We start from the raw sequence: 27,774 nt of genomic DNA, 5'->3' as shown, positions 1-27,774 counted from the left end.
AAATATGTATTTGTGCATTTATAATTTTGCTTTCATATAGTGCATGTTTCCAGTAGACACAAAAAATATATAAATGTGTAATGTAATTGCAACCTGATTTCTCATGCAAAACATTGTTTTGTTTCCTTTAAGCTGGTGTTATTGATCTGCACTGCTGATCTGGTAAATACATACAAAACAAAGTACGACTCCTCAATTAAAAAATAAAGATTATGAATACACACTTGTTTCAAAAGAAAACAGGTTTATTATCAATCAAATTAAGCCACACCAGTAATGTTAATTCACACAGCATTCTAATTTCATAAAAATGGTCTAATACACTGCTATTGAAAGAAAATGAAGAGGGTGTTTTAGAAACATCTAATGAAGATGAACTTGGGTATGCAGGTTTCAAAACACAGCACTTTTGTTAATAGTTTTTTCTAAAAAAAGTCTAAATTAGTCTAAAAAAAAAAAAAAACTAAAAACAATTAGGGTGCTCATCAAATGTGCCCTGTATGCTTTTCTACAAACAAACAAAAAACATCAGCAAATGGAACTAATATACAGTGTTTTGAGGCAAACATATTGAAAAGAATATCTGTAAGTATGTCACTGAAATGATTAGAAACAAATGTTACCCATATATACTAATTTAATCCAATTAATATAACAAATACAAGTAATTCCAGTCTTCCCTCATGATTTCCCTCATTCACCTGAATTCACTCAAATTACATTACAGTTTGGGCCATTTCGAGTTTTAGAAGCCACAAGCTCTTGTGAATAAGACATGAAGATCTGGGCATCATCAGTATAGAAGTGGTAGGATAAACCATGGGATGCGATGAGGGAGGGTGCTAGGCCTAGGATGTGTAATATTATCATTCATTAATCCTGCATACAAACATGTAAAGATAAACAATATAAAAATATGAGATTTTATAATGGAGATTTAAAACATGCAAGGTTTAAAATAATGATTCAAAGATTTTTATTTCCATCTACTACTAAAATATATGATAAGAATTTAGAATAAGGATGAGTAATAAGGAGAGAGGTGAATAATACATTCTTCTGTGTATAATAGGAAACACAGTGATCATAGTTATAGAACAAAGATGTTACAAATGCTTTTTTTTTTTTTTCAAAAAGATATGCTACTATTTTTTTAATTACACCACTTTATATGGGAGTATGGGAAACAGAACTTTTGTTTTTCAAAAATATATCCCAAGCAGAAAAGAACATGTAAATGAAAGCTGACATTAGAAGTTGCAGAAACAGTTTCACTAATGGACAATATAAATTCCCTTCCCGTTTATGACTGATTACAAATAGGAATGTGCCGGAAAGCTGCTAAAATCCTCAAATCTACAAGAGATGTTTTCCAAAGCCACTTGCCCTGACCTGCACCTTCTCATTTTTCCTCCTTTTATGTTTTAGAAATCATCACAGGAAACACAAGCAAGCAAACCAACGTAAAAGCACTAGCTTTTAAAGATCCTCATTTCCAGGAACTATACTTTTTAGGAGACAGAGCTGGATGTATAACTCGAATAACTTGAGTACGTCACGTTAGAAGAATAATCTACACTTCCTCGCCGGGATCCACTCCTGGACCCAGTTCGTGAGCCTGAGCGAGATCCGGATGCAGAGGACACATTGTACGGGCTGCTGATTCCTTTAGAGGATACTGAAGATGCTTGGAGTAGTTTCATCCCAGAATTCTCTTCCACCATGGATGAATCCATGGCTTCCTTGTAGGAGACCTTTAGTTTGGTTTTTGGACATGTCAGACTCCTGGAATAGCTCCTGGTGTCTTGAAGTTTCTGAGCTGCTCTTCCATCCAACCAACCTTTTTTAATTGCATCCTGAATAGTTATTCTTTCACGGACACCAGGCTCGATAAGCCCTCCGGTGACATACTGGTACTCAAGAAACCTCTGTCCAGCTTCGTAAGGCAACCACTTTTCCTTAATTGCTTGTGCTGCTGACATTTTTGTTTTGGTTTTCATGTCTTCAAAGCCAACATATGCTTTCTGAGCTGGCTTGAGCCTTGTGGCCATGTCTTCATCTATGATGCCTTGGGTCACTGCATCTTGCAGCAAAAGTCGAAAGCCAGTTGAAGGATTTATGATCCCTCCAGTACAGGCCTGAGCTTCCAACAACCGCTGTCCAGTGATGGAATCCAAAACTCCTCGTCGAACAGCTTCAGAAATGGTTATTTTTTCAATGGTTTCTGTATCGAATATAGCTGCAATGGCACTATTTTCATCTAATTGGTCTGCAGGAGGGGTAAGGGTTATGGAGACACTTGCAACTCGTTTACGTGAGACACTTGGTGACCCTGGTGAAAGCAGCGTTGGGCTCATACTGCGGAACTCCAGACTACTTGAACTTGATGAAAGCTCTCCAATGGTCTTATTGGTGATTATATCTGCAAATTGTGTAAGGGTCATGGAACCGGAACGATACTTCTCAAATGTAATTTTGTCAATGACCCCCCTGTCTAATAATTCCTGAATGTCAAACTGCTGGCCGGTTTTTCTGTCAACAATGACTAATCTGCTGGAGCCATCGGAGGCTGTGGTCGTTATTTCTTCCCACTCACACTCCTGCTCAGAGAGCTCGATGAAAGTATCGTAATCAATCAGGTTCTTGTGAAAGGCTTCACGCACGGTCATCTCCTTCTCCGTATCAGGGTCCACAATAACCACTCTCCTCTTACGAAGGGTATTCTTTTGGGTTGTTTGCTGTTGTTTTTTCTTGTCTATCAATGGCAGTAACACAAGTCCAGTTTCTTTGTCTGGAATACATCTCTTTTTAAGATCCAGGTAAGTCAGGTTTTCTTCAGTGTTTGGATCAAAGAAGCCTTTTGTATCATCACCTGCATAGGACAAGATGTCGTTCATTTCCTGATCAAAATATCCACGTTTGTATGCAACATCTACGTCTATGCGATGACTTCCTTTGGGATCAATTATGCCCCCACTGGCAATCTGAGCTTCCAACAGCCTAATTCCATGACCTTTCTCAATAATCTCCTTTTCAATGGCTTGAAACAGTGAAATAATTTTCCCTGTTGCTGGGTCTTTGTATCCTGTGACAGCTCTCTCGGCAGACAAGAGTTTGTGCTTGAAGTCTTTGTCAATTAGCCCTCTCTTATCAGCTTCTTCAACAGTTAACATGAGATTGTTAACAGGATCAACAATGAAACCTGAAGCTGCTTGAGCTTCCAAAAGCTCCAGAGTTGTGCCACGTCTCAGCAGCCCTTCCTTCATAGCTTGGTGGAAGGAAAGTTTTCTGTCATTTGCTTCATCATAAATCCCTGCAATGCAGCTCGAGCCATGCAAGTATAACTTCAGCTTCTCTTCAATATCATGAGTTGTCATCGCACCGCTATGTAATTTAGTTATATCACTCTGAGCCAAAAGCCCTGCATCTACAAGATTCTTAATGGGAACAGGTTCTCTGAGTCCTGGAACTGTTTCTTCTGGCTCAGGTGCCGGAAGGAGAAGCAGACCAGTGTGAGGTTCGGTTCTGCATGTGTTTTTCAAATAGACGTAGCTGACGTTCTCATCTGTTGCTGGATCGATGTAACTATTTGGTTTCTTATTGAGAGCTCTGTAGAGATCATCATCAATCAAACCACGATCCAGAGCCACATCTTTTGGGAGGAACACACTGAGGACAGGGTCAATTATACCTCCAGCCGCATCCTGTGCTTCCAGTAAACGAAGGGCAGTTGCTCTGTCAATCCGGCCCTTTTTCATTGCTTCTCCTGCTGACAATATTTTGCCCGTGTAAGGGTCTTTATAGCCAGTACTAGCGGCTTCAGCAGTAAGAAGTGCATCTCTATCTTTTGCGTCCAACATGCCCTTCGAATATGCAACATCCACTGGCACTTTCTGATTCACTATGGGATCAATAATGTGACCTGTGGCAGCTTGGGCTTCCAAAAGCTTCAAAGCACTCTCTGGTTTGAGCAAGTTTTTCTTTTTGGCTTCAGTGAATGACAGCTTCTCTTGAGGTTTAACATACATGCCTGCTATGATACCTGTACCCTTTAAATTTGGCTGGATGTCTAATGAAACTTCTTCTACTGTCTTCTGCCCCTTCAGTAATTTATTCAAAGTCATCTTATCAATAATGCCACAATCATGCAACTGTGTAGCAGTGACATTTTTACGCACACCAGCAAAGACCAGTTTTGAAGCATCCACTGTAACCACATCCTGATCTGTCTGTGTTTCCCTGTTAAAAGCATGTGGACGCTGGTTAAGCTTCATTAGCTCTAGTTCCATGCTCGCCTTCATAGATTTCAACTCTGATACGTCCCTCTCTGAACTTTGCAATCTATTTTTATATCTCTCTTCCATCATTTTAAGCTCTGCTGCAAGTCTGTCAATTTCAGCCTTCAGTGAGTTTCTCTCTCTCTCAAGCCTATTTTTCTCTGAATCACTCTCTCTCACTAACGCGTCTTTCATCTCATATTGAGTCTTCCAGTAATTGAAGTCTTTCCCGATCTGCAGATTCTCATCCTGCAAGCGCTGCTTTAAGCGGATTTCAGATTCTAGTGTAATTTTGAGACGACTGAGTTCATCTTCATATTTCTGCATACGTGCTTTGTCTTGTTCCAGCAGTTTTATCTTCAGCAGGAGACTGTCTTTCTCTTGCAAAACCTCGTTGTAGTGAGTCTGGGATTCATGAATCATGCTGGATGTCTGAAAAAAAGAATAAAACAAGGGTAGTATGAAAGCAAATTCCTATGATTTCTGATTTCAAGTACATCGAAAAACAGTAAGTTAATAATGGCAATCACAAAATATGTATTAGCTCTTGGTGATGATAAAAGTCAAATTGTACTTAATTCAGTTTAAAATGTATAAATGTGTTCCATGTTTTTATATTACTTAATTATCAGTGGTCCTGAAACTGCTGAGACATAACTTCATTTAAAATCGGGTCACATTTTATATATATATATATATATATATATATATATATATATATATATATAGTTGTTTTGGTGGATCTTTCACATAAAAATAGTTTTCTAACCCTAGTAGTTAATAATCAATTAAAGACAACTAATACTTTTGTTTATGCATATACCAGTTTGTCTGTGCAAATGTTACATTTTTAACTTCTGTTAATTAGCTTCTTCAATGTAATAATTTCCCCCAAAATGCTTTGTCAATGTCCAGCACAATTCTATTTTATTATATTTTGTAAATGTGGATTCTGTTTAATCTGGAATGGTAAATTACTCTGACCAAATTAATATAATAGTGTCATTTTGGAAAATCAATGTGTTTTGTAAATGAAACCTAAATCGCTCTGTATTACTGCCAAGAGGGAAATGCCTTTGGAATCAGAATACCTAGTTTTCAAAGTTACCCAGGTAAGTATATATATACTTTGCCATATTTGGCAAAATCAATGTATTTCCTTCAATGGTTGTTGTGTAATTTTATTTGTTTGGCCTTGCACCCAATGTATTGGCTTTGCCATGTTAAAAAACTGAACTATGACCGGCTGGGCATTTCACTCTCAAAACTAATGTTTAAAAAAAAATGGTTATGAAACAAAAGCACACTAACATTTAAAGCAGTAAAAGCAACTCAAAATCAAGGGAAATCCCATTGAAGAAAACAGGACTGTAAGGCCATGTTGAATCTATACTCCCTTAAAATAATACATTTGCTGGAAAATACTTTTGTATAAATTGAAAGAAACAATATTTAGCTTTGAATAAAGGGCTGTGTTTACTTTAAGCATTAATATACTTATGCTTTTAAATAATGCAAACATGCTGTTATATAAAGTGTTACTCTTCCACACTTAGTTTTGTGGGAGGGGAAACCCATTCCTTTTTGGCACAACACAGTTTATATACTAATTTAGTGGAATGCATGCACAGCTGGTACCTAATCTGAGTTACTTTAAGTTTAAATCCAAGTTGTCAGTGTAGGTGATGTAGATGTAGACATTTCACACATTTGAACTTTGTTAGCAGTCTTGGATCCTTCAAGGTTTTTCACAACACAGCAACAAGATGATTTAAGCACATTTACTCCTAAACTAAATATTTTTTAAAAAACCCAGTCATTGGTTCTGCTAAACATCAAGTAAAAATGAATGGACCTACAGTTACTCCGTGCCATGTTAAGAAAAAGTAGAAAAGCCAAGCGCATGCATACATGCAAAAAATAAATGTTGTAAGAAAGCAAAACTAAATATTTTGCAATACAACAATTGCCTGTTTAATTTAAAAGGATGAAAATAATATAGTTTTAGGAGTACCTCAAGAGTTTGTTTTTGGAACTTTTCTATTTCCAGTTTCAATTTTTCCCTTTCCTTGGATATGTCATTAATGAGGCCCTGAAGCTCCAGGGTACGTTTGTTGCTTTCCTGTAGCTGATGCTGCAGGGATGATATCTGCGCCAGTTTCTCACTATGACTGTTATCTTTGTTCATTTTCAGATCGTCCCGCTCTTGCTTCATGCTTCTCAGCTCCTCCTCTAACCGCAGACGTTCTTTGGTCAGGTTCTGGGTGAGGCTCTGCAGCTTCTCGATTTCGCTTATGTTATCGTTCAGGATCTTACTCTTGTCTTCTAAGGTTTTGTATAACTGCTCGTTTCTGAGATTAGCTTCCTTGACGTTGTTTTGCTCCGCGAGGAGTTTCTGTTGCAAGGCTCTCAGGTCGGCCGCCAGCTTGTCCATAGTTGACTTCTGCTCTCTGAGGCTGATGTTCAGAGAGTCATGCTGGCTCTGCAGTTGCTGTTCGTTCTTTTTGCTGACGATGGACACTTCCTCATGCTGCTGCCTGAGTATATTGATAGTATTGGTGTGTTCTTTGCAAGACCTATTCATCTGATCTAACTCGGCCTCTAAACGTTGTCTCTTGGCAGACTCATCCTTGGCAGCCTTTTTATGTTCAAGCACATCAGCTTCTAATTTATCAGTAAGCTGCTGCAAATCTTTGATTCTGCTTTGGAGTCGGGAAGCCTCTTGTTCCGCTTTCTTCTTGTCCCTGGTTTGCTTTTCCAGTTCTACTCTGATTTCACGTACCTCTCGCTCTGATATCTTTAATTTGTTTATGAACTCAGTAGAAGACTCATTCTTTTGTTGCAGATCAATCTGGGTTTGTTTAAGATGAGAAACTTCTACTTCCAGGGCTTTTCTCCTCCTAGTTTCCTCTTCCAGGTTTTGCTTGAGTACATTTATTTCCTTGGTCTTGTCCTGAATTGCTTTAGAGGCATCCTCTTGGGAATCCTTGTGCCGAACGGCATCGTCATTTCGCTGTTTAGTAATGGTCTGTATCTGTATCTCTAACTCGCTTCTCTTTCTGTATTCTTGGTTAGCAGTGGCCTTTTGCTGGCGGGCTGCTTCTTCTGCTTTCTTCCACAGCTCCTCTGTTTCACGGACTGAGTTCCTAAGTCTATTAAGCTCGTCTTCAAGGTCCCTTTTCTCTGCTAAAGCACTATCGAGCCGCAACTGAAGTGCGGCTGAATCCTCCACCTTTGCCATGGTTACCTTTTGGACATGCGTCTTTGTAACATGAATTTCAGTCTCGTATGATTTTTTAATGTTAGCTATTTCCTGATTATGCTGATTCCTTACCTTTCCAAGCTCGGCTTCAAAATCTCGCTTTCGTGCACTTGCATCCTCCAGCTGCATTTTCAGTCTTTCAATCTCCCGCTCTTTGTCTTTGATAGTCTTTTCAATGTCTATCTTTTCCCAGTTGACATCGTCCAGCTCTTTCTGCCTTTTTTTGAGGATGACTTCGTATTCCTCTTGCTGACTTGTGTACCGCTCTTCAGTTATTTTTCTCTTCCTCTTTTCTTCTTCAAGTTGGTACGTGAGTCTGGTCACCTGCTCAGTCAGATCTTTAACCTGGTTGTAAGTACTGTCCAGGTTTTGTTTGGTGGCATTAACCTCTTTTGCTTGAGTTTGTTTGATGCTCTCCATACTAAAAACCCGCTCCTGGTATTCTTTGACCTGTAACCGATATTTGGCTAATTCATCTTCCAATGCTTTAATCTTCTGGGATCTGTCTGTGCCGTCTTCCTTAATCAACCTCAGCTCCTCTTCAAGAAGTTCAATTTTTGTGTTCTTTATCTGAATAATTCAAAATGAGGCTATCTGTAAGATGTGTCTAAGCATTTGTGATACACAAATATCCACAGTGAACATATGTCAATTTACTGCAAACCCCTTTAGATTTCCATGGCTTTGATCTTCACTGACTTTATTTTGTCAGTTTATTCAGCCAAATTTAGGCCAGAATTATTATTTTGTTATTAGAAGTGAGTTATAACTCATTGTGCTAAAAGTAATCGGTATCAACCAAATCTGATAATTCTGTCCATTTAGCACTCTACCCAGTTTTCCCATAGTTTTCTGCTTTTACATTTGAAAGGGCTCATTTGCCAGTTCCAGAACAAGGCAGTGAACTCCAATAATTCAATTTTGGGATACAGCTGAGCATAATATAGGGTATAGCCAGGCATTGCAGATATAATTTTGAAAGAGACAAAATTAGTTCTAAGAGTAGGATAAAAAAGCCACACTAAAGGGGTTCACAGCATTATCATAATAGGTTAGTATTTGTGGACAGCAATACATACAGGAGACATTAATTATATGATTTTCAAAAACATAAAAAAATAAATAAAATCAACATTTATAAAAGTATATTAATATCAGGATATTTATCTCTAAACCTAATGCACTGCAATGCACTAATATGCTGGTGACAGCTTTTTTGCCAAATACAAAAACCCATTACCCCTATATTGCCAAGCGTTGCTTTTTGATATGTATTCAGATTTGCTGAACATTGAAGGTTTCACCTGCTGTATGCTGCTGACCGGAAATGCAACGGCCAAATGAGCATTGATTCAGTCGTTTCTACATCTCCTTTAGGTTTTCATAATGGAAACAAACATGTACATATATGTGTATGTACACATTTACAATTAATGGTGCAAAGTCCTTCTGAAATCCTACAAGGGAAGACTAGCATAAACCAGTCTTATGCAAACATTCATTATCCATTTCAGTATTCGATGCATGTTCATGGGAATTCACCTCAGCTACTTCCACACAACTATAATCCCTTGTAGGACTGCATGCCTTCCTAAGGAAGAGGATTACATGAGGGGAATTTCAAGTCATGCTGCTCTTTCAATGCCTCAGAAAATCTGTCCATATCAAATAAAACCGTAAAATGAAAGATGGGCACAAAATAGATAAAGTACTGATTGGGCTCTATAATCCAGATTTTCCTGATTCTAATCTTGGCTCTGACAAACACAAATAGTACTACAGTTTCAGCATGCAGCTGGCTGATTGGGCTGACAGTGGGGAGTATTTCTGATGAACAAACAGAACATATAGTTATAATCAGGGGTCTGTTTTTTATAACATTATTTCATTCTCCCACATCATCCAAACCTCCAGGAAGTCAACTTGTGGGTGAATGCTACGAATGTACAAATCAAAGATGGACACAGGAAGCTATCGAATGGATGCCAAGAGGTGAAAAAAAAAACCTAGAAGACGACCCCATAGAAGATGGAAATATAAAATGATAACCTTTGCAGGCGTGACATGGAGAAGAGAAGCTGTAGATCGAAGCAAGTGGAAAAAGCGTGGGAGGCCTTCACCCAGCAGTGGATCAATATAGGCTGATGATGATGATGATGATAAAAATATATATGGAGCACTGCAGTGTGGAGCAGTGGAGTGGTGAGGGCATCTAACTAAAAGGTTGTACTATACAGCTGAGTTAAGGTCAGTTTGTGCTATAACGTTCATCACATTCAAAGTGTTATTTTACCCCAAATTTACAAAGGAAGCACAGTCCTTTATTTCTTTACTGTTGGCAATATAGGTTTAATGACTTTTTTCAATTGGGTATTTTTTTGTAAGTACTTGCACATTGCATTTTGTGTGTTCAGTTTAAGTATATTGTACTATGGTTTCACAAATATGCTAACGTTAAACTTAATTAAATATATAATAATTTAAAATTTGAAAATTAAATCAAGAATTTTCATTATGTATATCTTTCCAAATTAATGCAATCATGGAACTTCAAGTGTTCCCTTCAAATATTTGTTTTCACTATAGGCAACATCTTATTTCTTTGCTTTAGCTAATCATCTTTGTATTTGTTTCTATACTATTTAAACTCCAAAGCATCCATACCTTTAGTTCTTCCATGTTCTTCAGCATTTCTCCTAGAAACTTGTAATAGTCGCCAGACCTTGTGAGAAGTTCAATGTAGTTTGACTGCACCTCTGCAGACTAGAAGACAAAACAGTTTGCCATTTTTAAAATTACTAAACAAAATGTTACATAAAAACTGCACATAAATTACAAATTACAGCTGCATGAATTCCTAGAAATAAAGCTTATTAGAATCAGTTGTGATGAACTTGATCTCACTCTCAATTCAATATATTGACTGAAACAGTGTGTAGGGCATTATAAACAAACTTTTTTTTCTAAATTTCAATATAAAACCTCAAACAACACAGAAATAGTGTACCACTATGTTAAGTACTAACTATTTTATCAATAGAATATGAGCATACATTAGCACACATTTAGTGACAAAGTCAAATATGTTTTTTTGCAAAGCTAAATGTACTAAAGTACTAAATTATCAAACGTCAATTATTATTTTTTGAATACATCTATTTAAAATCAGTGTAGGGAATACATATACAACAAAATTTGTGATAGAACCTCTCTCTGAATAAAGAGATGATTTTCATGAAAACAAATCAATAGTACAGGCAATATAGTACCTCTTGCAGTATGGTCGTGGAGGGAGACTGCACCACTGTCTTTTTAATTGGTATGTTCAGCAATGTTTCCAACCCCGAGCTGTATGAAGCAAGCTGGAGCTCATAATCCTGTGAAATGAATTAAAAATTGCAGAAATTAGCCACTGGATAACAAACAGTTTTTCTGTTGTTTCCTAAAAAATACTCTTTGATCTTAGGACAATATTTGCCATTATTTGTTGAAGGATGTGGGGACTACACGATGCTAAGAAAAGTTATAAATCGGTATAAAGTTATAAAAGTAAAGTAGTAAAGTAAAATATCTGTCCCAGGCTTTTTTCCCACTGCTTCCCAGCAAATCTGCTTCAACTACATGCAATACTAGTGCATTGTATAATTTAGCACAGCCAATAACCAGACTTCTTTAGACTGCCAATTAGACCTAATCTCAAAAGCCATTAAGTCAGTATTAATGCAAAGCACTTTACCTTTACTGAGTGTGAACAAATCTCAGCGTTCTTCTGATTGTCTTCCACTTTATCCCTCTTCCCCTTAATTTCAGCGTGAAGCATCTGTCAGTTAAAAAGAACTGAAGCTTTAGAATAAGCAGCAACACCACGAATCTCTGTAAGATTGTATACATTTGTTTTCAATGTGGTGCATATTGTTAGCATGCTTTGTAATTGTACCTTTTGTTGATTCAGGAACTCCATAAGCACTTTTGTATCCTCAAATTTACTGGACTGGAGTGCATCCTGACGCTGTTTTGTTTCTGTGATCCAGCGGCTAAGCTGTGTACTATTCTGTCTGTAGTGCTTCAACTGTTGTAATTGCTTATCTAAATCCCAAAGCCTGAAAAACAAATGTTAATCATCTCAAATAGCTGTTCATTTCACAGTCAAAGACATTGTAAAGCTTTGTGGCGAACACACAAAATACACAATAATTGAATAAATAATACATCTTTCCTAGTGATACCGATACCAAACACTGCAGACTGATATTTCTACTACTAGTTTATTTTTTCTGTATTTGTATTAGTGGAATTCACTTGGAAAGTAATTTTTGTGACGTTATAACGATATGTCTAAGGAAATGCATTGCAATGCTGTTATGCTTTAGAAATCAAAAATGTAATTTAGAAATGCAAATTACCAAGTCCCCAATATATGGGAGAGAATTCATAAATATTTGTGTCTGTTTATCAATTTGGGAAAGATGGACTTTTTGACCAAATATACAAATACTGCGATGAAGATTCAAGCATTTGTGTTTGTGTTGTTGTTTTGGTACAGCTTTGTGCTGGGAAGTTATGGGAGGTAACAAGCATTTTGACTGCTAAAACCTCTACGTAAAAGTTGTCCATTATCCTTCCTGGGACAATATATTGCAAGGCATGATTTAGAATATCGATCTTAGAATCTGTGCTTGCCTGCTGTCAATCTGTGTCTGGATCCGTCGCCAGCGGTCAGACATCTGCCCCACCGTGTCGGTGTACTTGGAAAGGTCCACATCACACTTGTGAAACGACTGGCTGATCTGGTTGTTCCAATGGACAGCATTGCTCAGCTCTGTGTCCATGGAGTTTAGAAGGTCTTTCTTTTGTTCCAGGTCTGATTTCATTTTCTGGAAATCCAAAAAAGACCACATGCTCACATACTGAGAGATATAAAAGTATTTATCATCCCTGTTTGGTCAATCTAGAAAGGGGGTGTTGCAGAACCTTGTTATGATATGTGAGTTCTGCGTTCCGTTGTGTGAATTTGATAGACATTACCAATAAGTAAAAAATGTCTACAGTGATTAACCTCATAGCTCTTATGTGTGCAATGAACATCTGCACTCCCCCAGAATGTAGTCCTTTGCTTTCCAAACTAAAGTGAACAGGCACAAAGACCAGTTAGAGAGTACTGATGAAAACAGAGATAAGATAAGCAATGCAGCTGAATGTGCCTAAAAATGGAGCAAGAAAATCTGAAAAGTATAGTTGTGTGTGTGAAAAAGAAAAAGAAAACAAGCTTGCATGATTAAGAAGCTCAGCAGCAGTTTGCTTACCTTCAGTATGCCTCTGTAGTCTTCTACTTCATCAAAGTCTAGAGAAGTGGTTTCCTTTTCAGTGAGTCTTGCCTCATGGACCTTGATAATGTCTTCGGCTTGCAGGATGCTCTGCAGTAGATTCCTCAGCGAGTTCAGTCTGCGGACAACAGATAAAGTGACAGGTCATTTTTAGTCCCCAAGGTACTTACACACAACAAAACGCAGATCTATTCCTTGGTATAAAGATACTTAGATGGTTTATTTCTAACTTTACTATGTTCTACATGTTATAGATTGAAAGTTGCCACTGTAGTAAAGCAATAGTATGTTTCTTCTATATAGGGTATTGAATTTGACTGTGCATTATTATTTGAAGATAGATACCAGCCACAGAAGCAATTTTGCAGTGTTATTTTTATTGTATTATATGTATTATATATTATATCCCCTATATATGATCTAATTTCATTTTACATTAGATTATGAATGATTAATTTACACAGTAGAATGTAATATAAGTTACTGAGCCTAACTTGACACTTGCATATTACTTGCATAGATTAAGCAGACTTTCAATACTCTTAGAATTTGGGAGATATTAGCTTTTTAATCTTCTAAAAGTGAATGCATAAAATACACAATGTTCTACATTTTGATTTCTAGAAAATAAATTGTTGCATTATTTAATTAATGTTACCATCAAAAGATGAGTGTAAATATGTGAATGATTGAGAAATGATATACATTTTATATACATGTATACATTTTAAACCCTGACTTTGTAGTGCTGTACATTAGAGAGTCAGATAAATGAATGTAGTGCAATGTTTACACAATTAGAAACGCAACTGCTCCACAACCCGAAGCAATAATATAGACATTATATAATTCACCTGCAAAGAAATCCATTCAAATCTAAATATAACACATTCCAATCCTACCTTTGCAAATAAGCAGAAGAAAACCCTTTCAGATTGCCAATTTTCTGGTTTATCAGTGTCAGTTCTGTCTCAAGGAACCTCACTTTGTCCGGATCCTTCATTCCTTGGAGTTCCCTTAAAATCCGCTCTCTCAGTTTGATGTACTCATCATGAATCCCATCTACATCTCTGTGGATGGTCTGAAAATTAAACAAAGCATATAATATTGTAGTGATCAGCGGGTACTCCAGACATTGAGACATACACATCATTGCAGGTAAACCAGAACCGATTTAACCTCATTCCTGGTTTTAGATTTAGATAGTTTAATTGTAGATGAAATGCATGCTATGTATGTATGTATGTATTTTACATAGTTTAGTTCTACACCTTTGATCAGTGTAGCACATCCAGATGATCCAGATTTGAGGAACAAATGAAGCATAAGACTGTCTGGTGAGAAAGACAGTTGAAAGTCTATTGAGAAATGGACATAGCACTGAAACACCATACCTCCAGATGGTTGATTCTGATGCTACAGTCTTTCACAGAGTCCTCCTGCATGGGGATATGAATGTGCTGGGTCATACCAGACTCACACTGCTCCAGTTTCTGGCGAAGATTGAGCAGCTCGATCAACAAGGTCTGACTCCGAGATCCACCCTCAGGTTTGTCTGGGGGGGCTGCTGAAACACCTGGTATTACTGTAGAGGCGATTGTTCCGTCAGTAGCTCCAGCTTCTGAAGGATCAAAAAATAATAATTTGCATTTTTCTACTTAAACCATCCTTTCCAATCACAGGTGTTTGATAACAGTTATAACATTGGTGACATAAGGTTACAGAATACCTCGAGTGTTGACTTGAAACCGTTTCCCACTGATGATCCATAAACTGTATATATTCTGAAATAATTCTCTTCTTAACACCTCATGTTACATATGAATTCACTGAACCTGGGACATAAACTGTGGAATGACAGTACCACTGAACAGAGGATACTTCAAAGGACTGTCTGAAAAGATGGATATTTGGAACGTGTACCATATCAAATATCCTCTCTTATTAAGACACAGATTCAGTTTTGCTGTTGCCACTGCTGCACTCTCTAGTATGTCCAGACTTTATTGTGTTCAGATTGTTTCTCATGGGTCACATTGCGAAAAACAAAGAATCCATGGTTGTATTTTTTGTCACATACGTCTCAGTCATCCATTCCATTTCATCATTGTTACCCAGGTATTTCTATGGTGTATGAATCCATATATTAAAAGTCTCTTATACTAACTTACCCTGATGCACTCTTTCACCCACATTTCAATAAAATAATGCGATTAAAGGAAGTTCAATTAATCAGTTGCTTACGGTGTTGAGGAAGATCAATAATGAGTTTGGTATAGTACGTTTGTGCTCCACTGTATTGTGTCGCAATCCTCCGCTTGTCTTCATCACCAATAACCTCTGATCCGTGGCTGTTCCTCTGGAATTCTTGGTAATGCATCTCTAAACTCTTGATAATGCTCTGATATTCCTCTGGGCGCATTTTTGCAAGCTGGGGAGAAAAGAACAGTTATGGTCACTCCAAAAAGGCCACATTTGATTTGCAATTTTACAGTTAAAGACTAAACATTTTTTAGCCACATTTCTGTCACTTACCATGGTGATTGTCAAGGAGTTAATGCGACCGATGTCTTTCATGCAATACTGCCAAGAAATCAGGCTTTTCATGTTGATGTACAGCTGGCTCCACACTGACATAATAGCCTCATAGAACTGATCATTCCTAAAAGGAGGACACTTTATTTAACCTTTGATACACTTCATTGAAACCTCAATATCATTTAAGACGTATTCATCCTGGATTTTTTTTTATAGATCTCCAATATAGATATAGATAGACAGAGTAAGAGACAGACATCTGAGTATTAACTTTGAATATTATATTACATCGATGACTTATCTGTTATGACAATGTGTCACGTGTTATCTCTAATCTTTTCAGACATATTGTGTTTCTAATAAGCATGTTGAACCATCACTGGCCTTTCGGGTATCAGTCAGTTAAGACCAGACGGTAGTCACCCAGACAGAGGTAAAATTGGAGACAAGAAAAAGCTGGAATCAGCCATGACAGGTGAGCAAGGAGCAGAAAGCAGTTATCAGCAGCGCAGACGTCTGTATGTATTTTGTCTAACCTAAGGTGAGTTACAAAGCAGAATTAATCTGTGTTGTGGAGGGGGAAATAAGTATACGAGTCAATTTACTTTTCAGCTAGGTTGATGCTGATCGGATTCGGGGGTGGGATTTGGAGACACACTGAAGGAATCATCATATCTAGTCCTCCAGGGCCAGTCACTTGCCACTTGCTGCGCTGAGAGTTATCTTTAAGAATCCCTTCATTGTCTTTAAAGATCACCTTCTGCACAGGAGAGAGGAGGGAAAAAAAAACCATGAAACAAACATTAAGAGCAGGTTTGTATTTTCCTATAAGCAGGTCAAATTTGTAATTTAATTCTAGCCTTTGTGTCCAAAATATGCATTCTGATAGGGAGAAATGTACTCCCTCAATAGATACAAGAAATACAAGGAATACTCAGGGCCAGATTTAATTAGAATAATACCAAAATTGTATATTCAGTTATAATGAACCGCTCCAGAGATGGACAGTCGGGAAGACACATCTAAAGTTTTTCTAAAGAAAATACTATCATATACAAGATGACTCCCTTTGGAGTCAACTACATGACATTAATAAGGTGCCCCAAACTTTATCACACACTTCTCCTTTGTTTTCTGTTCTCTCTATGGCCTTGGTTGGAAATGTTTTTCTAAAACTCTGCTACACAAAACTACTGCACCTGGCCTCTCCGAAGTAATACACACAGCTGAAGTTCATGCATGGGTTGCACAATCTTGCTGCAACAATGGTGCAAACATATGATTGGCATTTAGACAGGGCACTGTCCCGCATCAACCATTTGCACACTATGTGTAAAAATACTCTTTAATGTTCTGAGTTTTGTTCAAATGTTGGGTTGGTATTTACAGTACAATACACTGCCTGATTAACACAGAGAATTACTTTGATTGAAATAATTAGTATGACGATTTCAGCCTAACACTCTCACCTGATCTTGTTTGAAGTCAGTCAACGCCTTCACAATAACTTGGCCGCTGGTCTTCTCTTCAGGGTTGCGAGGTTTCAGACGCACAATGCTTTTGGACTTGCTGACAAGAGACTGAACTTGCCTTTTGTTTTCCAGGATCCTTTCTTTGTCTTTCTGTTAGTGGAAGGATTTAGTTTCAAAAATCCCTTTTATTTTGGGGATTTGTACAAGCACCCCTCTGATTAACTTCAATAATCAATTTAAAGATTTGCTTGTTGTAATAAATAAAGTGTATACAAATATGTTTACACATTTTAGACTCAGCAAAGTACAGATGCCGTTATATGTACATATTTTCCTGTGTAATTATACTCTCACTTTTTAAGTAGAAGTGAATATAAATACGAAGTATCTAGACAACTGCTTGCAACATTGCAATTTTCAGCTACAAGGTGACAAATTCATACAATTAATAGCTGGCATTTCTTAGTATTACCACGTGTGCTTTTTTGTTATGTAGACTGAATACTGTACCTCTAGGTTATTAATAAGATCCATCAGAGATTCCAGAGGTGTAGATTTGTCACAAGTGTATTTCTTGCGAATGGTGTCATTCTGCTTCTGCAGTTTGATGTAGGTCTCATTGGCTTCCTTAAAAAACTATGAATATAAACAGCAGTGGGAAAACAATGAAAATATTTAAACACTTTCAGGATTAGATGTCTTACATGTCAATTATTATTAGTCTAGTATAAATGAATGAATAAATGAATGCCTGACAGCATCATTATCAAGTCTTGCTGTTCCATGCATGTTAACCATATATTTAAAAACACCCATCTGAGCTATGAGGAAGAGGGTGTATTACACTAGATGTAATACATGGCTGATATTCAATAGCGTTATGTTTTTAACCCCTCAGTAAACAGCTGGAAGAGAGTGATTTACCTGGCTGTAGGCCGCATTTTCCTTCAGGTGCACATGAATGCATTTTGTTATCTGAAGAAGCCAACTCCACTGTGTCTGCAGGGTCTCCATGTAGGCCTAAAAACAAACCACAGCTTCCAGGTTGAGTGAAACCTAGCATAATTAAGAAGCTCAGAACTAGATATGTGCAGCACCTCATCACAGAAAGAAGTAAGATAACACTGACATTAACCAAAAAGGAACCCTGGGTACAAACCAGAAAAGCTGGGGTTGTATATCTACCCTAAACAAAGTAGAGAAAAGCTTGTCAAAGTAGGGAACCCATTTAGTTATTGCAATCCTGAGTCATTTAGAGTCATGACACCTTTGATCAAGTGCTATAAGCCCCACACAAGTATACATCCATCTACCTATCTACATATTAATCTATCTACCTGTATATACAGACACACTGAATGTTAGTTGACAGATTCCTTTATTTATTTTCTTTAATTCTTTATACATGAAACAGGCAAATTATTGTTTACTTTGGCAGATCAAGTTTATGAAATGTGATTAAGATGATGATCATGATTTATATTTCTGACAATTTGCAATGTTTAAATGAAAGAGGAATTTTTCTTTTTGCTTTATTTTCACACAGATAATTCCCTTGTCTGAAATTCAATGGTGTGCAATTAAATGAAAAAAAAACAGCAAAATTAAAGCTAATTTACAAATCTATTCTAAATAAATTCCTTACTCCCAGGCTGCGTACGAGAACTCTATGAATCAAAAGCTACACCATTGTCTTGCATCCTCTCAGAAAGTCACAGATCACAATTACTAATTTTTGTAGATACATTTTGGGCTTGTCTCATGGAACATTTAAGAAGATTTCCTCATTTTGTCTCTGCAATAAACCGTGTTGAAGTTATTGTATGGGTTAGCAGACAAAAGAAAACACCTTACCTCAATCTTGTCAGAAGCAGGGTGATTATTCTTGAGGAGGCCATCAACCTTTTGTTTCAATTTATTTAGATCTTTTTCCTTTCCTTCTAACTCACTCATAAGTTTCTGTGAAAACCAAGTAATAGCATCTTCAAAGAAAAGCAGGCTCACACCAAATGAACACGAAGCTTGGATTGATTTGTTTGTAAATCATTCTCTGACATCTGTGTGTCTGGGACAAACACTGGATCCCGAAACTCATTAAAAGTGTGCTTACCGAATAACTTTCCTGCTTCTTGGGAATGTAGAGGTCGATGTTCTTGTCACCCCAGTCAAATACCAATTCCTCTTCTTCTCTCTCATTTACCCACATTATCTCTCTAGATATCTCTTCAATTATGTTCTTCAGATTTCTCAGCTGGTCCATTCTATCCATAGACATTTTCTAGGGGGGGAAACATACAACTGTAAAAATCAGGTTTCAGCACATATTAGCAGTATACAGTATATTAAAATACACTAGGACCAAATGGTAAAGAAAAAACAGAAATAAAAACATTTGAATACACAGTCCACACTAGATACATGTCATACATAGGTCCAGTGCTTTCTACACAACAAACATTTCAATAAAGTCGTTTTTAAACAGTTCTGACAAAATAAATCAAACAAAAAAAATATAATCAACACAGAAGTCATGTATGCATTACACCATTTTTTCTGGTCCACAAGGATGTGGCTGAAATAACTCAGCTCTTTGAAGGTAATCATCTCTTATTGTTGCTCCCTGTCTAACTAATGAGTGATAAAATAGATACGCGGGTCAGTTTTTTATACAACAGTCCTCTGAGGAGCTTAAGCCTTTTCAGTTTCAAAGTATCAGCTAAAATATAATATTTAAATGTCGTTCTTCTTTTCATTCGGTTCCTATGCTGCCTCATATATAAATAAACAACAATTGTGTAAGGCTTTCCCTTACCTGCAGGCTATCCCATTCTTGATCCAGTGCATGGATGGCACCTTTGTCACCCTTCTGCATCTAAAACAATTAAGGATTCACGTCAATTTGCACAATTGAACACTTCTCCAATATGCATCACTTTGTAGAATCAACCAATTAAAACATGTTTTCTTGTGGCATTTCATGGAATTCATTGTGCATACATTGATAAATCTTTTAACATGGATTATGCTTTCCCACCTTACAAGTTTGCATTGCCTGAGATGGATGATTGAGCTCAAGAACCGTGCATTATCATGTTACAAAGCTGACAAAAGCAGGGACAAACCAAACAGGCTCTGTGTTAGTGTCAAGGACGGGTTTGACCAACAGGTTCAACTGTGCTATTTAACTGGAGGAGTAGGACAGCAGTACAAACCAGCTCATCTCTGGCCCTGTCCACCTCAACGCTCCTCTGGATGCTGCTGTGAAACTTCTTCTGCTTGTTGATCTGTTGCTCAATGGCAGCAGAGTCATCTCCAAACTGTGACGTCTCTATCAGCCGCTTGGGGAAGACAGAGATAAGACTTTCACTGAAGGGTCTTAGGAAAGCATTTATTTGTTGGCTGTGCATTAAATGTGGATTGTTTTCCTTCATTCTTCTAAGGTGAAATGCCAATCAGTTAAAAAGGAGACTAACAGAATACAATCAGAATGTAATGCAACACACATCTATTGTAATACGAATATTTTCAATTGCCTTGACATGCAAAATAAAGACAAATGACATTGTGAAAACAGTGCTGTTTGCAGATGTCGTAAATCCTGGGCATGTATTCCTGTTTCACTCCCTCTTTAACCTGTGGAGGGCAGCAGTATTTCATCCTCAACTCTTTGAAAGTTCAGCCTCTTATCAGCAGGGAAGCCATTTCAGGAATCTACAGCTGAAGAGGCCTTTGTTTGTACTGAGATAAGACACCACATAGTTAGGGGTCAGTTTCTGCTCAACAGTCTTTTTCTGTGCGCTTAATGACTTCTCCCACTTTATCTGTCATCTCTCTTACAGCCTGGTGTCTGTTTACAAATTCTATTCACAACAGAATCTAGTGCAGTTTTCCAACCAGATACACTGGATAAAGGATAATGTTCCAGCGCAGATACAGTGTTAAAAGTAAGAAACTAACTCTCTTTGAGGGACTATAAAGATACAAACTATATGTAGCTTCCATTGGTATTTTATTTCGAATTGTTCTTCTCTGGTACCAGCAGGCAAGTTGTTACTCAAAACAATTGAATCAAGGGCTCGGCTTGGGCAGGGAGCGTGTTGAAGGTCTATGTAAATCTGTTTGAAAAAATTAGTTGTGAAAAGGTGAAACGCAAACTGCCGGGTCATTACATTCTGTGAATCGTGTAGAAGTATTGGATGCTTTTCTGTTGTTTATTGCCCATTTTATGTAAGAGAATAAATGCCTGACTTTAAACACTTTAAAACAGGTCTCCAGATTACAAGTGTAATGCCCCACCCCCAGATAAATACAGATAACTGGTTATGAAAACTCCTTTGGTTTCTTGTTTCATTTTGTCTTGGCAACACTAGCCCCTGGACCTTATGTTGTAATCATGGATGCAGTTTGTAGACAAAGCTTGAATTATCCACAGATACCAACTTCAATTCAAGGACAGCTTCATCTGCAGAACATAACACTTGCAAACAGATTGTAATACATTTTTAAATTGTCTATAGTGGGAAAATTATCAAAACCTTCCTGTAAGGAAAAATAAAATAACACAAGACTCTACTGAAGACAAGATATGGAAGCAACCTTAGCCTTGCAGAAGCATAAGCAGAATGCTTCCTTAAATATAGAAATGTTTTGGTAGCTTATAACCAATGAAGAGTATAACCAATGTTTGTGCATCTTAAAAAAAATGAAAAATCTATGTCTAAATTAAATATAAAAATGCATGAAGAAACAAACATTTTAATTATATTGGTAATTCCTCAACACTGACTGGTAACTACATGTAATATGATAATGCTAGGCTGTAAGACCTCATATATTTTGTACTGTATATCTCGTATATACTTGTGTAAATTGGAATTTGTAAAATGTATTTTGCCTTGAATTGCACTGTATTATTATACTGTGTATTGCTCTTATATTTTGTAAGTCACCCTGGACAAGAGCATCTGCTAAGATATAAATAATAATAATAATAATAATAATAATAATAATAATAATAATAATAATAGTATAGACGTTTCTCTGGATGACAAGGGCACTGAGTGCTCATATTAACAGGGAGTGTGCATGTATTTGTTGAAGGGGGGTGCACACAGACATTTTTGGGACAAATGCATGCCATTTTAGTGACAATGCATGAGACTTGAGAGCTATGACATAAACAAACATATTACTCCCACCGCTCCTACCACACTGTCACATAATATATATATATACCAACACACTGGTTGTGTTAGTCTTGAGAAAAAAAACTACAACAGAAACAAACAGCTAATACCTTTTGTTGCGCAATCCAAGACATGGCTTCATTGTAATTTCTTCCAGCTTCCTCCCATCCCAAACTGCTCTTTTTCCTAATTGATCCTCCAAACATTGCAGTATGGATAGAACGCAACTGTTCTTTGTACTGCTGTGCACTGACAGAAATAAGTTTCCATTAATTATGTTTTAATTGGAACTGGTTGCTCATGTTATAGGTCTTACAAAATACAGCTTATAGTCCACTCTTACAGACATTAAAACCATTAAAGGATGTACCAGAAAACCTAATGATCATAACTTCAAAATCTTGAATTGTACAAATTTGAGAAAAAGAAAATAAACATGCTGACATATTTAAAATTCAATTTTCAGTTTTTTTTGTATTAATGGTAAAATTATTACTATAAAATGATAGCTAATAGAACTGAGTTAAGATAGATGACATGCAAACCTCTGACTGTCACTCCACAGAAATTTGTAATGAAATTCAATTTAATCTGGATGTTTTATCCAGGCTGAATCGCTGTTAAATAATCTCTAAACAGATACAATTAAAATTAGCTACAAATGTAAGAACTACAATATTTATTAGACAAAAAATATAAAATAACATTGTTTCAAATGAAGTATGCTTTCAACTACATAACTGAAGAAAATAATTGTTTGCACTTCCGAGTGTACATTTATTTTAGTGGCTTCAAGAATAACAGATATACCGAGGTACTACAACCTGCTCTTCATTATTATACAAGATAATGGCAATGTATTGTTTTACCTCCTCGATATCTGATCATAAGGCTGTCCAGAACGCTTCAGGTCTCTCGTACTCATGTTGAGTTGTTCTATTCCCTCGTTGGACATTGCTAGGTATTTTTCTGCTTCTGCTCTTGCCTTTAAATTACCAGTTTCAGCAAACTGGAAAAGGAAAACAAAATAAATATAGATAAATATTGAAAAATCTAAATTTCATAAAATTAGTAAATTATGGTAAACGGCACTTAATGTTAACTTGAAAGAAAAGGGCCAAGCAATATCCTTCTGTACGTGTATGGAGTCTAAATACTCCTTTGACATTCAGAGCTACATTTATTCTTATTTGTAATGCTTAGTTTATTGTGCATGAAAAAAAAACAAAAAACATGGTGCTTAAATAGTAAAAAGTAGAACAATGATTGGGAGCGTCTGGGACTAGCACTGCAGTGATACAGACAGACACAGCAATACATTGTAAGGGAAGAAACCATGAATAGAATTCATATTTTAATTAAAGAAATTAAGCACTCTTGAACAATAACTTATTGGTTTATACTATTAATTATGTAGAGAGTATATTTCAGCTAGTGGGAAAATGGGAATAAATCAGATATTTGATGCTCTCACTTTTCTTCAAGGCGTTTAAGCCACACTGATCCATTTTCTACAAACCCATTCACAAGAGACACACCCTTATGATATGCAAGTCCTGACAGTGAAGGTGACTCACACACATAGGGAGGAGTCTCCGGTTTCCAGGAGAATTCTCCCCCACAATTGCCCTGCTTGTTTTAATGTTAAATATGCATTTTATGCACTAAGTTAAACAATCACACAGTTTTGTAATATCTATTGCATATATTTGAAGATAGAAGAACCATTCAATAAAATAAAAGGACAATAAGAAAAATAGCTTGTACTGAGAATAAAGGAAGACAGAAATCATGCCCCTATAAGAAAAAATACAGACAACTTACATTTTGAAAATGGAACTCTGCTCTCTTCAGCATTTCCTCACATTGTGACTGCAATGAAAACACCCTTTGCTGGAGAGGATTTATACTTCTGTGTAAACGAAAAGCAAATTCACAGTCCAGGTATGAATGTATTCACTTTAGCCCATATTTCACAAAATGATCAAATAACAGTGCCAATGAAACACAACAGCATTAATCAAAAGGCTTCTCATGAACATGGCAGAAGGATATATGAGGATACCATTACAGTGCCCTTTTCATGTTTTAGGTTATCAATTCTTTCACTGCAGATTGTGACAGACAAAAACTTAAATGATGTGATGGGGAAATCCCATTTAAAGCATATTTCAGAAATGCAAATGTGCTTTGTAGTATTTTAAAAATAAAAAGGCGATTGCTGTTAGAAAGTGGACTTAAAATATATGCCATGTTACTTGCAAAAATAAAACAAAAGACACTGCAACTTAATCTCAAAAAGTATTGCAGAATGGGAGCATTGGAATTATTCACTGATGATGTCTAGCATTCTGATCTAGCTATTCTTATTTTTTATTATTATTTTAAATGCATAAGGGTAATTGTGTGTGTGTGTGTGTGTGTGTGTGTGTATGTGTGTGTGAAATTGTCATATTCGTTAGTGTTTTTAACACTGGTGGTACTCTAGTAACATTGATGATGATTATTATTGATTATTATTGTTATTTTATTATTATTATTATTATTATTATTATTATTATTATTATTATTATCATCATCATCATAATAAAAAAATACACTCATAAAACATTGCATTATGATATTTGAATTTGTATGTATCTTCCTAAAATGTTTTGATAAATATTTTAAATGAACGTAACCTATAATGTTAACAGGAAAAAAAATAAAAATAAATAACAACTTAATTGCTGTATCAACCTGGATACATACAATGCCAACTCAAACAATGTCGCAATGCTGTTATAACATAAACAAGAGCTAATGCGCTTTTTATGTAACCATGGCGGACCCATCTATAAAAAGCAATAAATAATATACATCTTAATTTTAGACTTTGATTTGCTTTTAAGCGTATATTAATAATGGAATGGTAATATATATGATGGTGGATAATCCATTAATATGTTACTAGATTTAATAATTTTTCGTTCAGACTTTACAACGGCCTAACCAGGTGACAATGCCAAACATAAAACCAAACTGCAAAAATAAACACATAGTTCAAGACGCAGGTGCATACACGTTTAATCCATAGCTGGAGATATAGCCTACACATGAGGACTACACAAAGTGCACAATTAACTACTATGCCTGCCTACCCATGTATTATTATTATTATTATTATTATTATTATTATTATTAATAATAATAATAATAATAATATCCCATAAGGTTAGGCCTACTACAGATCAACGCCAGGTTCTGAGAACTTATAAGAAACTTGTTTTACAATTCATCGAAACATGCAAAACAGCAGCAACAATCAACAATCACATATTCAATTCGTTGTTTTTAAAAGGGGCTACAGTGCTGAAATCTTTCAACTTCCTTCAGACAGTATAGGCTATATATCCATTGCAGTGCCCATAAAATAAGTATTTTTCTATGGCGCAATTGCCAGCTTGTCTTTCCCACAATGCTGTCCTGCACTATTGCGAGCTTGCAACTGTTTCACACTGACCTGTGCATGAGAAGATAATAGTTGCCATACATACCCCATCTGCATTCCTCCTGCTATAGTTCTGTACTGTAAGTGGGTCGGGTATCCTGCGTCCATGTACTCTTGTTGATATCCATTGCCTCCGCCATGAATCTCACTCTGGGTCCTATAGGTAAAAGTAGTACCACCAGTCAGGTCCGTCTTAGAGTTACTTCTTCTTCCCAAGGTTTGCAACCTGGTGTTGGAACCGGAGAGGCTCATCTTGAGATCCCTCCACAATATTCAATAATGCGTTTGTGAAAGATTGCAGCTCCGGCGTAGAAAGGAAAAGTTAAAGAGAAAGTCAGTAGGTAGCTTTGCGCCCACCTTGCCTGCCTCTGAGCGCACCGAGACTGGTCTGGCAGACGCGGAAGAGGCGCTTTTTGGCCAGCAGACCACACCTTGTCAAAGTCGAGGCGCAGAACTGGTTTCTCTGCACGTCCACACCTACTGCGGGCCTGGGGAGGGGTTCACTGGGGGTGGGGCTGTCAGCAGCTTCAAGTAAAACCTCTGTACGGTCCAGTATTTCTCACGGTCTGTACTGTCTTTCTCTCTCTCTTTTTTCTGTTTAAGAGCAAGTTCAGGCTAATCCTAATGAGCAACCACACGTATTCTAATAGACTTTCCACAATGAAAGCATAATGAAAGCATTTTGAGACTGCAGCTGGTTAGTCATACTTTCATGTAAATGCAGTTTATGCACACGCTGAATTATTACATAAAAAACAGTATATTACTCACGTTAAATACCGACACCGGTATTATGTATGCATGTATTAATGTATTATTATTATTAATAATAATATTAATATTAATACATGAGTACCTATAATATATGTTATGTTTTTATGGAGAATTACAGTTTTCAAGAAAATGACATACTGGACAACTTCAAAACATATAATTGTATCAAGTGACCATTACTGCAAAATTAACCTATTATAGAAAAAGCTGTGCAATTTTTTAAATACCGATTTAAAACTTTTTTGAATTCTGACCAGGGCTGGATTATTCACTATAAAATGCATCAGACGTATGCAAATAAAGCCATAAGTGAACTATGTATAACAAACAATGTGTAGTATACTAACAATACACTCATGGTGTTATTATTAAGTGGTAGGACTATGACCAATGGGGCCACCTGGGGTCTGCTTGAATTACGTGCTGCCAGACAAATTGCTTAGAAAATTAGTTTATTTCCCACTCCAGTGGTTCTACTTTTTCTATATAGTTTTGAATAGTGTATATTCGGCATTCATTTTATGTCAATAGTTCTACTTGATATTTGTTTGGCAAACTGTTGTAACATTCAATTATCAAATTAGTGATATCAGTAATTACATTTTTGACAAAGTTTTTATATCAACAATTGTGACACATTTTTTATATCGAAAACAGAGATAACTATTATCAAGAACAGAACTTCTGATATCAAGAATTGATATTGCTGATATCATCAACAACAGAATTGTTGATAACAAGAATGGAATTGCTGTGGTGTGAAAAAGTGTGATTTTGAAGCTTCCTGCCATGTTTGATCTCTACAAATACACCATTTGGTTCTCAGGGCTGCAATCTGGTGAATGACAGACAATTATCCTGTCTACAAATATCATGATGTGGAGTAGTGGTTAGGGCTCCAGACTCTGGAGCACAGGGTGGTGGATTTAATCCCAGGTGGGGGTACTTTACTAGGTACTTTACCTAAATTGCTCCAGTAAACAGCAACAATTGACAATTTCAAGGGAAATAATGTCAGTGACAGGACACCTCATTGAAAGCTCAATTTGCAGCTATAGGACAACAATTCCACAGGACAGATGCAATTGGTCCACAGTTCTTACTTCAGCAGGATTCAAAAGTCACTCGGTTTCAAAACCTGCCAGTCAAAGTGCAGCACTATTTCAGCTCCAGCCAATCCGCTCCCTGCCAGCTTGAATGAAGCCCCGCCTCCAGCAACAAGTTATGGAATACTACAGGGACTGTTCAGACTGTAATGTAACTTTCTGTGGCAATGTTGACATCAACTGTAAGAAAGACAAATGACACAATAGTAATTAAAATGAATAAGGATATATTTTAGTCAAATAATTACAACCGTTTTCTGTGCGTTTATGTAGTTTCTTTCATTCAAATTATGTTGGGAACTATTTTTCTCAGCATAAGGTTACTGGACAAAATATCAGAATATC

General features: G+C 36.6%; 1 protein-coding gene across 3 annotated transcripts; it reads right to left on the bottom strand.

Moving 5' to 3' along the window:
- Nucleotides 1–224: 224 nt before the first annotated feature.
- dspb (desmoplakin b) lies at nucleotides 225–25,963 on the bottom strand. 3 transcript variants are annotated; one of them, XM_066722926.1, is made up of 24 exons: nucleotides 25,596–25,963; nucleotides 23,884–23,971; nucleotides 22,929–23,068; nucleotides 22,170–22,308; nucleotides 20,086–20,211; nucleotides 19,686–19,745; nucleotides 18,984–19,151; nucleotides 18,728–18,832; nucleotides 17,798–17,893; nucleotides 17,384–17,509; nucleotides 16,871–17,023; nucleotides 16,007–16,161; nucleotides 15,399–15,525; nucleotides 15,108–15,294; nucleotides 14,258–14,484; nucleotides 13,766–13,944; nucleotides 12,843–12,981; nucleotides 12,220–12,413; nucleotides 11,477–11,639; nucleotides 11,276–11,359; nucleotides 10,809–10,916; nucleotides 10,204–10,302; nucleotides 6,292–8,109; nucleotides 225–4,709 (listed from the first exon to the last, which is right to left on the bottom strand). In XM_066722926.1, exons 1-24 carry the CDS (start codon nucleotides 25,799–25,801, stop codon nucleotides 1,512–1,514), a joined length of 8,085 nt encoding a protein of 2,694 aa, XP_066579023.1. In that variant the 5' UTR covers nucleotides 25,802–25,963; the 3' UTR covers nucleotides 225–1,511. The 3 variants fall into 3 exon arrangements, with proteins under 3 accessions (XP_066579023.1, XP_066579032.1, XP_066579040.1); XM_066722935.1 differs by having other exon boundaries at nucleotides 7,612–8,109; nucleotides 25,596–25,956; XM_066722943.1 differs by lacking the exon at nucleotides 6,292–8,109 and having other exon boundaries at nucleotides 25,596–25,956.
- Between the last annotated feature and the right edge of the window lie 1,811 nt (nucleotides 25,964–27,774).

The sequence above is a fragment of the Amia ocellicauda genome, chromosome 2, assembly GCF_036373705.1.
Source record: "Amia ocellicauda isolate fAmiCal2 chromosome 2, fAmiCal2.hap1, whole genome shotgun sequence".
Classification (NCBI taxonomy): Eukaryota; Metazoa; Chordata; class Actinopteri; order Amiiformes; family Amiidae; genus Amia; species Amia ocellicauda.
The sequence above is the reverse complement of the archived record's forward strand: the minus strand, read 5'-3'. Positions and strand labels throughout refer to the sequence as shown.